The sequence below is a fragment of the Myotis myotis genome, unplaced genomic scaffold, assembly GCF_014108235.1.
Source record: "Myotis myotis isolate mMyoMyo1 unplaced genomic scaffold, mMyoMyo1.p scaffold_m19_p_18, whole genome shotgun sequence".
Lineage (NCBI taxonomy): Eukaryota > Metazoa > Chordata > Mammalia > Chiroptera > Vespertilionidae > Myotis > Myotis myotis.
In genome coordinates, this window is record NW_023416322.1 from 14582896 (window position 1) to 14597328 (window position 14433).

The 14433-nt window shown below is 42.2% G+C and overlaps 1 protein-coding gene across 1 annotated transcript in view; it reads right to left on the reverse strand.

The window, feature by feature from the left end:
* The window catches only part of SPATA45 (spermatogenesis associated 45), a 39778-nt gene that overhangs the window by 2215 nt on the left and 23130 nt on the right, over positions 1-14433 (reverse strand). The window contains exon 2 of the mRNA XM_036343494.1: positions 1836-2150. Within this exon, the coding sequence (XP_036199387.1) occupies positions 1836-2112 (277 nt within the window). The 5' untranslated portion in view covers positions 2113-2150. The remainder of the gene's footprint in view (positions 1-1835; positions 2151-14433) is intronic.

Below are 14433 nucleotides of genomic sequence, written 5' to 3' on the forward strand. Positions count from 1 at the left end.
GGTGAGTTCACCTTTGACTGCTTTTAAGCCAATGCCCCCAATATAGATTTTCTTTCCAGCAACAAAGCCACCATTTTTACCTCCATCTGTCTCTCAGTCGATGTAAAGCCAGTTTAGGAACAGAAGGGTATTATTGTTGACTTTTTCAAACTTCAACAGTATTCAGAATAAAGCAGACACTCCAACAAATGTCAGCACCCTTCTCTAATACCCAGGGACTCTCCACGTGTGGATATAAAAAGAAAATAAGCCCTCAGTATTCCCAGACCACCCTTTGAGAACTACTAGTTTAGGCTAATTAAAGAAAGACCATGGATTCACATACCGATTCCCATAACATTTACATTAGGTCTGTACTTATCCAGCATCTTGTCATCATAAAGTTTCTGTTTAATTCTGTTCACTTAAAAGGAACAAAGAGCTTTTCTGCAGTATTTAAAGGTTTATTTTAATGTTCCAGAATTGTGGGCTTCTAGCCTCTATATCATGCATGTTGGTTATGGAAATTATACTCGTTAGACTCTGTTTTGTAGAAAACCATGTGCATTCATGTAAAGAGGTAAACTATGTCATAGGAGGTGGATTTTAATGTTCACTATTAAACTTGTGAGAATTGCCCTAACCGGTTTGGCTCAGTGGATAGAGCGTTGGCCTGGGGACTGAAGGGTCCTGGGTTCGATTCCAGTCAAGGGCATGTAACTTGGTTGTGGGCACATCCCCAGTGGGGAGTGTGCAGGAGGCAGCTGGTTGATGTTTCTCTCTCATCGATGTTTCTAACTCTCTAACCCTCTCCCTTTCTCTCTGTAAAAAATCAATAAAATATATTTTAAAAAATAAAAAATAAAATAAACTTGTGAGAATTAACCTACTACCTGTGATTTAACTCATCTAGCTCCAAGTAATTCAACCAGAATAAAAGGTAACACTATAATTAGGAACACTAAAGGCATTCCTCCTCCTAAAGGAGTTACATTTTAATGTAAAATAAACACCTGACTGTTACAGATTAACTTTAACACATAATGGAGAACCTCACTTGTCCAGGCCATTCTGTTTCATCCTCTCAACACCACCTACCAGGAGCGTGGGGCAAATGCAAGTCACGACCCCCTCATCAAAGAAGTTAAATCTCCAAATCGCCAATATAGCGATTCTTTTGTTTCTGATCCAACTGAATCATGTGTTGGTTGTATTTAATATAATTATACTCTCCTTTTACTTTACTTTTCTTCTCTTTTTTTTTCAAATAAAGGAGAAAAACATCATCAGTTGTTTGCCTTGAATTAGAAACAAGTATTCACAATCAAGGTAGCTACCAGTTCCTCTTCTTCCTCCTGCAAAATACTACCCCCAGGGCACACCCTCACCCCAACCTCCGTCCACATTTTATTGTTTCTGGGGCCTTTTGTTTAATATTTGTCATCAAAATAATTTCCATTTTATCTCAACTTTGCACATGAAATTTTTGCAGAGGCAACAAAATTTGGCGAGATAGGCGGCCTCCTAAGCTGTTGTGGTCCGTTATAATTACCTATCACAACTTTTCTCAAAATATGGTTCTCAGGCCATCAGCATCAGAATCACCTTGGCCTGCGGAGAATGCAGGCCCCAGGACCCACCTAGAGCCTATATTAAATGAGGCCTCCTGGATGTTGCGCCTGGGATTCTGTAGGCACAAGAAAATGAGAACCTCCATCAACTAGCCTCGTTGACTGATGCTTTCCCTTCAGACAGGTTGTCCTTAAGCTATCCCAGAGCACCACTATGACATTCTCCCTGATTATACAATTATCCCTCCTGTCGATTGGGTGGGAAGCCTACCCATAACATCTTACTTTTTGATGGAAAGTGCCTCTTCTCTATGTGAGCAAGGAGACTCAGTTTGACCCAGGAGCTCCTGCCACTGTCGGGCACAGGTTCTTTGGTTTGGGAATGAATATGGCACTTATAGGCACAACTGAAGTGCCTCCGCTGAACTCTCAGTAAGCTGACTTGATTGCTTCTTTCCACCAAACAGTTGGATTCACGCTTTTCATTGATCTCTTTCAGGAGACGTTGTCTGTCGACTTTGCATTTTATAATTGTTTCATTGGTCCTGTTTATAGTTGTCATTATGCTGACAGACTAATCATAAGGTGGTGCTTCGTGTCCTGCAAACAAATTTTAAAAAAATACCATCAGTTAGTTGCCTGATTGATCCAGAAGCCAGCACTGTTCACAATCAGGTGTGAGCCAGTCTTCTCTCTCCTCCTGCAAAATACCACCACTGCTGCCCTCACCCCACACCTCCCTCCATTTTTATTACTGTTTTCTAAGGTCTTTTTTTGTTTGTTGATGTTTCTTCAGAGGGAAAAAAAGTTTTATTTTTTTAAAAAGGATATAGTAGAATAATACATTTTGGTTTTTAGATACTATGCATTGATTCTTGCTTTTAGGGTATTTTGTTATTTCTTCTGATTATAAAAAAATTTTAAGAAAATACAGAAAAGCACAAGGTAGAAAAGCTAAAATCACTTTTGATCCAGAAACAACCAAATTCACATTTTGGATCTTTCTTTCACAATAAATATCCAAAGGAATTTTATTATAACAAATACAGAAAAAAAACAACAACAGTAAATTGGCTATAGTAGAACATAAATTTTAAAATGTATAAAGGTTGTTAAGTACTTAGGAAGATTTTGCTTGTTAGAACTGTACATTTGTCTTTTCAGGCATTTGAAGTGCTTAAAAATCAGATGTTAAATTTACAAAGGAAGTTTAAAATATTTATAGATCTTGTGTTAACTAAATTTGTAAATGGACTGATTACTTAGAAGTATTCAATCTATTCAACCTGGGTTAATTTCAGAAAAAATAAGGGTAATCGTTCTTTATACAAAGTAACTCAATTTATAAATAGCATATAATCAAAAGTTGGCAGAAAGGTTTTTAATGTTTTAATTTTAGAAAATCAGTATAAATAATCTCACATTAACATTATATATAGATGAACAGAACTTCCATTTAAATAACTATGGCAAACCAACCAGTGTGGCTCAGTGGTTGAGCATTAACCTAAGAATAAGGAGGTTACAGTTCGATTCCCAGGAGATCACAGTTCGATTCCCGGTCAGAGTACATGCCCTGGTTGCTGGCTCCATCCCCAGTAGGGGGCATGTAGGAGGCAGCTGATCAATGTTTCTCTCTCATCTCTCTCTCTCTTCCTCTCCCTTCCTTCCTGAAATAAATAAAAATATATTTTAAAAGTAAAATAAAAATAAATGACGATGGTGGACTAGATCAGCGACCTTCAACAGGCGTGCCACAAGTATTTTTAAAATTTGCAATACCTGACTGTTTCCAGTCTCCCTTGGAAAATCACTGGGCTCAGGCATCATATTCTCTCTTTTTAAGAAATACGTTTTTATTGATTTCAGAGAGAGGAAGGGAGATGGAGAGAGGAGTAGAAATATCAGTAATGAGAAAGAATCATTGATTGGCTGCTGCCTGCATACCCCCTACTGGGGATCAAGCCCGAAACTCAGGCATGTGCCCTGGCAGGGAATAGAATTGTGACCTCCTGGTTCATGGGTCAACGCTCAACCACTGAGCCACACTGGCTGGGCAGATATCAGATCTTTCACAATAACTTTTGGAGTTTGAGCTCAGTATAATTTAGGAGCCCAATAAAAAGCAATTGACCAATTGACCTTTTTGAAGGTATAAATCCAGTGATGTAGGCTCACAATACAAAAGATAATGTACAACCCACCAGAAAATGAGCCCTTGGTATTCAAGTGATTTAAGGAAATAAGCAAAATGTCAATTACAAAAGTGAAAAGAGAAATGAGAAGATAACCTTCCTACATTGGATCTTGCGAGATTAAATTGAAGGAAGAGCCCTGGCCGGTTGTTCAGTGGTTAGAGCATTAGCCCTTGGTCCAAAGGATTCAAAATTCCCAGTCAAGGGAAGGTACCTCAGTTGCAGGTTCCCCAGCCATGGTAGGGGCGAGTGCAGGAGGCAACCAGTCCATGTGTTTTTCTCTCTCTCCCCCTCCTCCCTCCCTTCCACTCTCTCTTTAGAAATCAATGGAAAAAATATCCTTGGGTGAGGATTAAAAAAAAAAAAAAATGAAGACAAAATATTTTACACTCAATTAACACTAAAGAATTAAATTGACCTCAATAAGGCTAATTCTATCCCAATCACCAATTAATTATCTAATGTAGTGGAAACAAGAAAATATGGTTCCTACTCAAGCCATGCTAACACCAAGTTACCTTCACTAGGCCTCAGTCTCCTTATATGTTAAGTGTCAATAATACCCAACTCACATGGTGTCATAAGGATTAAATGAGCGAATGAAGTATCCATCTGATATAAAAACTGCTGTTTGAAATGTTAACCCTGCTGTTTCTGGCTTCTGTAGGTGCTTGCTGGCTTAAGTAATAAGGAAAATAAGACTACTCCCATTTCAGAGAGGCCATTAAACCTTCCCCAGACGAAGTTATCAGTGCTGGCACCAGGCCAAGCCTTTGGTCCAGGTCTCAAAGCGCCAGCACATAGGGCCCTTTAAGAACTTGCAAAGAGAACCGGAAAAAACCCATATTGGGGAGACCAAGAGGGTAAGATAGTATAAATAGAAGAAACTTCCTGTGTGATTTCACCCAGAATTTGAGAGACATTTTCCTCTGGGCCCGCGCGTCATAAATGTAACTCCATCTCTCTAAGTGTTGCTTGGTTCTTCGCCGGTTTTTGTGTAACACTAATACATATCAAGAGCTCATTATTGCCAGCCCTCAATGAATGGGAATTTTAATACATTAGGTGCTGTGGGAAAAAGGACTTGTTCAATTGGATAAAAAAGTAATATTTTTGTTCCTGGGTTAATCTGTTTACTTGTAGTGTCACCTGGACCAGCTAATACATAACGTAATGCAGAGCCAAGTGAAAATGCGGGGCCTGTTGTTCAAAACGCATTGAGAATTCCAAGCATTAAACCAAGTGTGGGGCCCTTCTGAGCACAGGGGCCCTATGCGAGTGTCGAGGTCCCATGCCTATGAATCTAGTTGGCTCTGTATGTGCCCTGGCCGGTGTGGCTCAGTTGGTTGGGTGTCATCCTGTGCTGGTTGGAATCTCAGTCAAGGCACAAGCCTGGGTTGGGTTTCGGGCTTCATCCCCGGTGGGGGGCATGTAAGAAGCAGCCCGTCTATGTTGTACCTTCGAGACAATGTTTCTCTCTCCCTCGCCCTTCCTCTCTCTCTTGAAAAAAAAGGAAATTAATAAACTATTCTTTTAAAAAAAAATTAAGGTTGAAGTAACAGTTATTTAAAAAGAGTGGGGGGGGGGTTATAGTCACTTAATGGAGATAAGTAATGGGCATAACCTATGGCTTTTAAAAGGACTTTGAATACATCCTTATTATTCATGGACTCCATATTTGCAAATTCACCTACTCACTAAAATTTAGTTGTTACCCCGAAATCAATACTTGCGGCACCTTCATAGTTGTTCGCAGGCACGGGCAAAGAAGTAACACATTTGAGTCTCCCTGACTAGCATATCCCCAGCGAAGGTCAGTTCTCATACTGCAAACAAATGTCCTTTTCATGTCTATTTAGCGTTACAGTTTTTGCACTTTGGTGCTTTTTGTTGATTTCACTGTTTAGAATGCCCCTCAAGCGTAGCCATGCTATGTAGTGATCCTAAGTACAAGAGGCTGTGATGGTTCTTATGGAGAAAATGTTTATTAGACAAGCTTTGTGCAGGCACCACTTATAGTATCACTGGCCATGAGTTCAGTTAATGAATCAACTTTTATTACATCACTAGAGGCCCGGTGCATAAAAATTTGTGCACTTGGCAGGGGGCGAGAGGGTGTCCCTCAGCCCGGCCTGTGCCCTCTCGCAGTCTGGGGCCCCTCAGGGGATAACCACCAGCTGGCTTAGGCCCGCTCCCCAGGGGATTGGGCCTAAGCTGGCAATCAGACATCCCTCTGGCAGCCCGGAAGCCCTCGGGGGATGTCCACTTGCCAGCGGGGAGCAGACCTAAGCTGCAGTCAGACATCCTTAGCGCTGCTGAGGAGGCGGGAGAGTACCACCGCTGTACTGGCAGCCATCAGCCTAGCTTGTGGCTGAGCAGAGCTCCCCCATGTGGAAGCGCACTGACCGCCAGAGGGCAGTTCCTGCATTGAGCGTCTGCCCCCTGGTGGTCAGTGTGTGTCATAGTGATCAGTCATTCCCAGTCTTTCTGCTGTTAGGGTCAGTTTGCATATTACCCTTTTACTATATAGGCTAGAGACCTGGTGCACGGGTGGGGGCTGGCTGGTTTGCCCTGAAGGGTGTCCCGGATCAGGGTGGGGGTCCCGCTTGGGTGCCTGGCCAGCCTAGGTGAGGGGCTGATGGCTGTTTGCAGCTGGTCACACCCCCTTCAGGGTGGGGGGTCCCCACTGGGGTGCCTGGCCAGTCTGGGTGAGGGGCTGAGGGCCGTTTTCAGGCTGGCTGGCAACTGAAGCTCCCAGCCTCTCCTTTTTCTCTTTTTTTTTTTTTTTTATTCTGGGATTTATTTACCTTCTATAATTGAAACTTTGTTGCTTTCGGAGCTCAGAGCCAGGCCATGGCAGGCGGGGAACCTTGGCTTCCTCCATCACTGGAGCAAGCAAGCCTCCTGCTCGCTTCAGCTGCATGGCTGCTGGCCGCCATCTTGGTTGGGTTAATTTGCATATCACGCTGATTAGCCAATGGGAGGCATAGCAAAGGTATGGTCAATTACCATGTTTGTCTATTATTAGATAGGATATTTAATATGTATTAAATGAGGGGCCTTTAAACAGAAACACACATAAAACAAGGTTATGTATTGATTGTTGACAAAAATGTTGTCACCAGAGGCTGGCAGGAACCTAGTCCTGTACTTCCATCAGGAGCCAGGTGTTTAGTATTCGCTAAGTCAGTGTTTGGGAAACTTTATAGAACATAAGTACAACAATAATGAGAATCTACTGTATACATAGTCCTCCCTTATCCTGGGGGGATACATTCCAAGACCCCTCCCCTCAGTGGATGCCTAAAACTTTGGATAGTACTGAGCCTTTATATACAATTTTTTTCTATACATATATATCTCTGATAAAATTTTAATTTATAAATTAGGCAAAGTAAACGATTAATAACAATAATAAAATAGCATAATTTTAACAATATACTGTAATAAAATTTATGTGAATGTGGTTTCTCTCTCCCTCACTCTCTTTCTCTCTCTCTCTCTCTCTCTCCCTGGAAATTTTTATTTAATGTTTTGGACTGTGGTCGATCATGAGTTAACTGAAACCATGAAAAGTGAAACCACAAGTAAATATATTATTGTTTCTTCAAGTACATTATTTTAAATTACCTTTAACATGCAGCAATCCAAAGCCTATTTGAGGTCCACTCATGCGGATCAGTCCATTGAGATGTTACCCCGGTGATGGAATGTTCTGATTGTGCCATTCCAAGTTTGTTCTATTTATAGAATCCTGGTTAAGAGAAATTTTAGCCCTAGCTGGTTTGGCTCAGTGGATAGAGCGTGGATCGAAGGGGTCTGGGTTTGATTCTGGTCAAGGGCATGTACATCAGTTGCAGGCTTCTCCCCACCCCAGGCCCTGGTCAGGGCACATGCAGGAGGCAACCAATTGATCTGTTTCTCTCTGTCTTTCCTTCTCTCTTCCAGTCTCTCTAAAAATCAATGGGAAAGTATCCTCGAGTAAGGATTAAAAAATATTAATAACAAAATTAATTCTTTTAAAAAAATGTATTTGTTGATTTTTTACAGAGAGGAAGGGAGAGGGAGAGAGAGTTAGAAACATTGATGAGAGAGAGAAATATCAATTCAGCTGCCTCCTGCACAGTCCCTACTGGGGATGTGCCCACAACCAAGGTACATGCCCTTGACCAGAATTGAACCTGGGACCCTTCTGTCCACAGGCCGACTCTCTATCCACTGTGCCAAACCGGTTAGGGCCAAAATAAATTCCTTAAAAAAAGAAGTTTTAGAGTCAGAGAGATCAGTCATGTGTCCTTAAATAGATTACTCAACATCTCTTAATATCAGTTTCAATTTTAATCTGTGAAGTGGGATAAAGATACATAATTCATTAAAGAGCGTGTGTGTGTGTGTGTGTGTGTGTGTGTGTGGTAGGACATGGGGAGGGAGTTAGAATTAAATGAGATATGCTTTTCACATTGTGCCCGAATGCGTTTTTTACAAGTACTGATATTTCTTGAGCACCTATTCTGTGCCTGGTGCTGTCCTGCTACTGGGGACAAATGGGAACCTGCCTTGGTGGAGCCTATCTCTAACAGTTTATAGTAGTTACTTAGCAAATGATAGCTATTTTTATTGATTTATTAAAACTTCATATTTTACTTGGAGAAATATGCAAAGAAAAAGCTAGGTAACATTGCCAGGAAGAGTTCAGTGAGTGTTTTTAACAGTGTTACCAGAGTCAGGAGCGGGAGAGGTCTCGGGACCACAATCATGAGATGGATTTAGGAAGGAGGTGGGAATTGAGCTGATCTGGACCATAAAGGATGGGAAGGATTTAGCTAAATTGAGAGACGGTGGAGAGCATTTCTTAGCAGATCATGAGGAAGATGTCATGATAAATATGGACATGGCGCGCTGGTGGCACCGAGTGCATAATGTGGTGTGATTTCTTCTCTGCCCTGCTAGTCTGCCTCTGCTGTAGGTATCCCCTCCAATCTGCACACTCAGCCATGCCCAGCTCCTTCAGTCCTGACCAAAGGGACAGCACATTAGCAACCCCACACCCTCAAGCCTGGAGATCAGGAATTAGTCTTGCTATGGTAGCTAATACATCGACTACCATACCAATGCGGCATTATGATTTACAATAAGAAATACATATTTGGAGGGAGGGAGGGAGGAGAGGGCATGTGCTGGGGGGTGGGAGTGGCTGGGGAGTGGTCAGTGAGGAGAAAAGGAGACTTATGTAATACTTGAAGCAATAAAGAACTTAAATTTTTTAAAAAAGAAATATGTATTTGGTCTTCATTCCCATTTCTGGCTGAGATCCTAAAACCTTTGTTTCTGTGAAGAGAACAATAATGGTCTTTTGTCATGTTAATAAGGTAACCTTTGGAAAGCACCTAAGGATGGCAGCGGGTCGCCAATGGCGCCTACTATGTGATTAGAAGGTTGAAACTTTTAGTCATACGCCCCCCCACCTTTACCCCCCGCCCCCCCCCCCCCCACACACACACACACACAGGTCCAGGGAAGGAAAAGGGGCTGGAGGCTGAATCAATCACCTATGCCATAGGTGATCATATTATGCCAATGATCTAACTAACCGTTCCTATGTAATGAAGCCTCCATAAAAGTCCAAAAGGACTGGGCTGGGAGAGCTATTGGGCTAGTGAACTCATGGATGTGCAGGGAGAGTAGCGCATAGGGCATGGTAGCTCTGCACCCACCCTTTCCCGTATGCCTTGCCCAATATGTTTCTTCCTACGTCTCCTCTTTGTCTCTTCCATCTGGCTGTTCCTGAATCGTATCCTTTTATAATAAACTGGTAATCGACTAAGTAAAATGTTTTCCTGAGTCCTAGGAGCTGCTCTAGCTGTTGTATTGTACCCCGCGAATCACACAAGGACGCCTCAAGAAGCCGAATTAAGGAGTCACATTTATTTCAAAGCCGGGACTACTACGAGGGGGCAATGCTCTCCAAATCTCGCAGTGGCCCCTTGGCAGAAACATCAGACTTATATAGGCAAATATCACAAAGGTATTGATTACATCTCAAGGTTTGGAATGAGGAACCTGGTTTGCAAAAAGCAGTTTGTTACAGAAGCTTAGATTGAGCAAGTTAGTTACAAAGATTAATTATAGTTTTGGGTCTTGGGACCACTGCGTCAACGGAAACACTTTATCTGGAGCCACTGAGGCCATTTAGAGTAATTGTGCTGTCCTGGTCTCCAGGTGCAGAGGAATGTGTTTCGAAAGACCAGTAAGATCATTATCGATGGGTGTATTCAAACCACAATCAATGGAGTATTCAGTCGAATGGGATAACTTAAGTCTAGAAAATCAAAATAACTTTTATATTATTTTTAGCAAGCAAATAATTACAGAAGCCAAGTCAGCAGGGTTAAAATATTAAATAGCAATTTTTACCCAAGCATGGTGCTTCATAGCAAGTTAATCAAGCCCAAAGAGTGGGCTGTGGGAACTTGGATCTATATACTAGGATAGCCAGTCTGTCAGAAGCACATGTTGAAATAAGAATGTCCAAACAGAAGATACACCTGGAAGTGAGATCTCAACAGATTGAGACAAATGCTTCAGAGAATAACAGTTTGCAGTTTCTTTTATGCATTCGAGATTGCATGAAGGTGGGAGAAAGCAAAGAGGGATTGGATTCCAGCAGAGTTAAGATTGTGCTCTCTTGAGGGTGGTCTCATAGACATCAGATCACAGGGTTGCTCTCTTGAGGGACGTCACACTTTTTTTAGAAGTGTGGTAGGCAGTTAGAGAGACATGAGCAGAGCAAGGATGATGGGCCAGGTACAGAAGGCCACCAGGGCTGAAAGCTTTGGGTACCTAGCAAAGGACAATTATAGGGCGGGACCTGGTCCCCAGGGTGACCTTTCCTCCCCCAGCGTATCGCTGGTCATTTGGTTTAGACCCCCTGATCTTTTAGGCCTAGAGATAACATTTAGGCCTCAGTTATATTTCAACTTCAGGCCCAGAAAAGCAACAAGCAACCAGACAAGCAACACCATGGGTGAACACAGGACCGGCTGCATTGGATACACTGTATTGGTGACAACCAATCAATCAGTGGAGATCTAGACCCTGAAAGGACACACCTAGAAAACTGATGAATATTGGGCAGATGTTCTAACCATTGAACAACACTGGCAAGGGCAAGGCTTGTTTCACTGTCCCCAGCTTTAATAAATGTACTCTCAACATCACCTGAACTTGTGTTATGAAATCTTTTCTGTGTGAATCATGAACCCACACACTACTGGCAGAACCCACACGCTCAGGGCTAGGTCCCCTTTCCGGGAACACTAAGAGCAGGAGATTCAAATATGACTTAGACTGAAGCTTAGTTTGGAGGGGGAGAGACATATACATTATATGAAGAACAAAAATTCAACTGAGCACATTTAAAGGTCTAATTGGCTTTACTGAACAATTCTTGAATCCGGGCAGGTTCCCATCCAACAAGGATGACAAGGGTGGGGGTGAGCAGAGGTGGAATTACCATCAAGTTAATGTAGATTAAGCTTCAGGATGTCCTTGAAAGTCTTGTATCTATTTTTTGTCATTTAATTTTGATGTCAGTTTCTTAAAGAGATCCTGAAATGATTAAGCCTCCTCCATCCCTTCATTCCCAATGTAATCATGCCACAGCATAGAACAGCATAGCTGTGGCCGTTCACAGGAACCGAGCACGGTAATAGTGGTGCACACTGAAGGCCAGGCTGCTAAGATCTACTCCCGCCCCATGAAAAATGGATTTTACATTTAGTGGCACTGCTCTGCTTTGCAGCTTACCCTCTTAGACTGCAGGAAACCTTTGCCCAGGAACAGCCACATCACTCCTAATAGCTTCTTGGACCTTGGCTTCCAGATCTCATATCGTTGAACTATTCCTTACTCAAATCTCTCTCAGACTTGGCATTCCACACCCATAATATAGCTCAATATCATCTGGACTCCCAGCCAAGTGATGCTCCCAGTCGTGCCCTCGCTGGCAGAGATGAAGGTTCATGCTACATTACACTAATACATCCGAATGTATGATGTTTATATGATTTATGACTAAACTGGTTAATAAGTATCTACCATGCAACCCTCCAGCGAGAGAAGGTGAGGCTAATAGATTAGAATGACACAATAAAGAGATACTGCTGAGTTTCCCACTTTCTGAACTCCATTCTTTATTTTACACAACTTGGTTGAAATAGGTATGTGAATTTTGTCTAATGGCTTTCCTTGGAAATACCTAATTTTACTTTTTGTAAATCACAGAAACTTAAAAGCAGAAGAAATTCTAGATCTCACATAGCTGTCTTCCATGGAATTCATGAATCCTAACCACAATATACGTGGTCCAATATAGACATCATCTAACTCTTGTCTAGATATATCGCATGGTGGTTCATTCAACTGAATGATAGGAAAACTACCTCCTGTTAGGCCAAAAGTAGTTAGTAGACGCCATTGTGTGCTGCCCTTTAGGGGGCATCCACAGAGCACCCTCTAGGGAGAGGCTCTGCAATTATAAATCCAGTCTGAAAAGCTTGGAGTAATTCCAGGACAATCCATGCAGCCTTGAATAGACAAGATAGGGTCAAATCTAAGATAACATGAGACTGAGATATGACTTTGAGGAAATATGAGTTGATGATAGTGGTTATGGGTAACATTTACAGAGTATTACTCTAGGTCAGAGGTCACTCAGGCACCACTTAGGTGCTTTATATTTTCTAGCCATTTATTTCTCACAATATTTTCATGAAGAATAGTCTTCATTTTCCAGTTGTAGAAGCTGAGGCACAGAGTAACTAATGCAAAGTCATGCAGCTAGTGAGAGCTAGGATTTGAGTCCGGGCCAATGGGACCTCGAGTCTGGCCCCTTAACCACTACAGCAGACTACCTTAATAATTGTTAACTAGTTGAGAATGTCCAAACCATGCACCAGGTGTCATTTACTTATTTGATCCTCATAAGAGCAATCCTATGAAACATGAATGGTTATAGAACATAAGTAACTTGCCCAAGGTCCTGCAGCTAGTGAGTATGTACTGAAGTTGGTATTCAAACCCAGGTAGCCTAGAGCTCTAGGTCTGATGCTCTCCCAATGTTATCTGCCAGTTTCTGCTTTCAGAAAGGGAGTGGGACGTTTGTAGATACCTGAATGTTTACTATCAATATGTATAATGGAGGTACAAGTCGAGCACGCAAAGAAAGGTCCACTTAAAATTCTACCCATTGGATTCCTTTTCTGAACAGCTTTGTGTGTGTGTGTGTGTGTGTGTGTGTGTGTGTGTGTGTGAGAGAGAGAGAGAGAGAGAGAGAGAGAGAGCGAGCGCGCGCTACGTAGGTTTCATAGTACATGAAGGACTTAAAAGTGCCCTTAAATACTGAGTAAGTTGTGCTGAATATTATGCAATACATGCAATACAATTAGCCAATTTTTCAGAAATCCAAAAAAACTTCTTAATACTGAAGGCCTTTGGATTCCGTATTTAGTTATTTTTTCATTCAGAGAACATGGCTCAGTAAAATGAAATAATGACCAAATAAATGTTTAGAAACACGTATTTGCAGAGGAAATTTACAAGTTTTTTTTTTTGGGGGGGGTGGGAAGGATTCATTTGCAAAGCAAATATTTTAAATATTCAATGCTTGTTAGCCGCAGTCATTCAGCAAGTATGTATTTAACACTTACTGTATTTAAGATTAAATCTATTGCCGAAACCAGTTTGGCTCAGTGGATGGAGCATCGGCCTGCAGACTGAAGGGTCCCAGGTTCGATTCCGGTCAAGGGCATGTACCTGGGTTGCCGGCACATCTCCAGTGGGAGATGTGCAGGAGGCAGCTGATCAATGTTTCTGGCTCTCTATCTCTCTCCCTTCCTCTCTGTGAAAAATCAATAATAATAAAAAAAAGATTAAATCTATTGTGAGAAACCCTTAGTTTTAATTTCAGTTTAATTATAATTATTCAGAGTTGGGTGTGTGTGGGTTTTTTTGGTTTTGGTAATTTTCTTTCTCAAGAAGTAGCAGCCGAAACCGGTTTGGCTCGGTGGATAGAGCGTCGGCCTGCGGACCGAGGGGTCCCGGGTTTGATTCCGGTCAAGGGCATGTGCCTGGGTTGCGGGCACATCCCCAGTGGGGGATGTGCAGGAGGCAGCTGATCGATGTTTCTCTCTCATCGATGTTTCTGGCTCTCTATCTCTCTCCCTTCCTCTCTGTAAAAAATCAATAAAATATATATTTTTAAAAAAGAAAGAAGAAAAGAAGAAGTAGCAGGACTGACTTTTCCTCTAGTCCAGGAAGACTCGCAGGGCTACATGTGCTCTATTTTCTTTGTTGTTAATCCTTACCAGAGGATATATTTTCCATTGCTTTTTAGAGAGTGGAAGGGAGGGAGGGAGGGAGAGAGAGAGAGAGAGAGAGAGAGAGAGAGAGAGAGAGAGAGAGATTGTTGTGAGAGAGACACATCAACTTGTTGCCTCCCGCACGGACACCCCCACCGAGGGCAGACAGCGAACCTGCAACGCAGGTACGTGCCCTTGCCAGGGATTCGAACCCACGACCCTTTGGTGCGCGGGCCCCTGTTCCCACCAGCGAGCCACACGGTCCAGGGACCACATGTGCTTTTGAAAACAGAGACCGTGTCCCTTTTTTTATTTTTTACACCCCAGAGC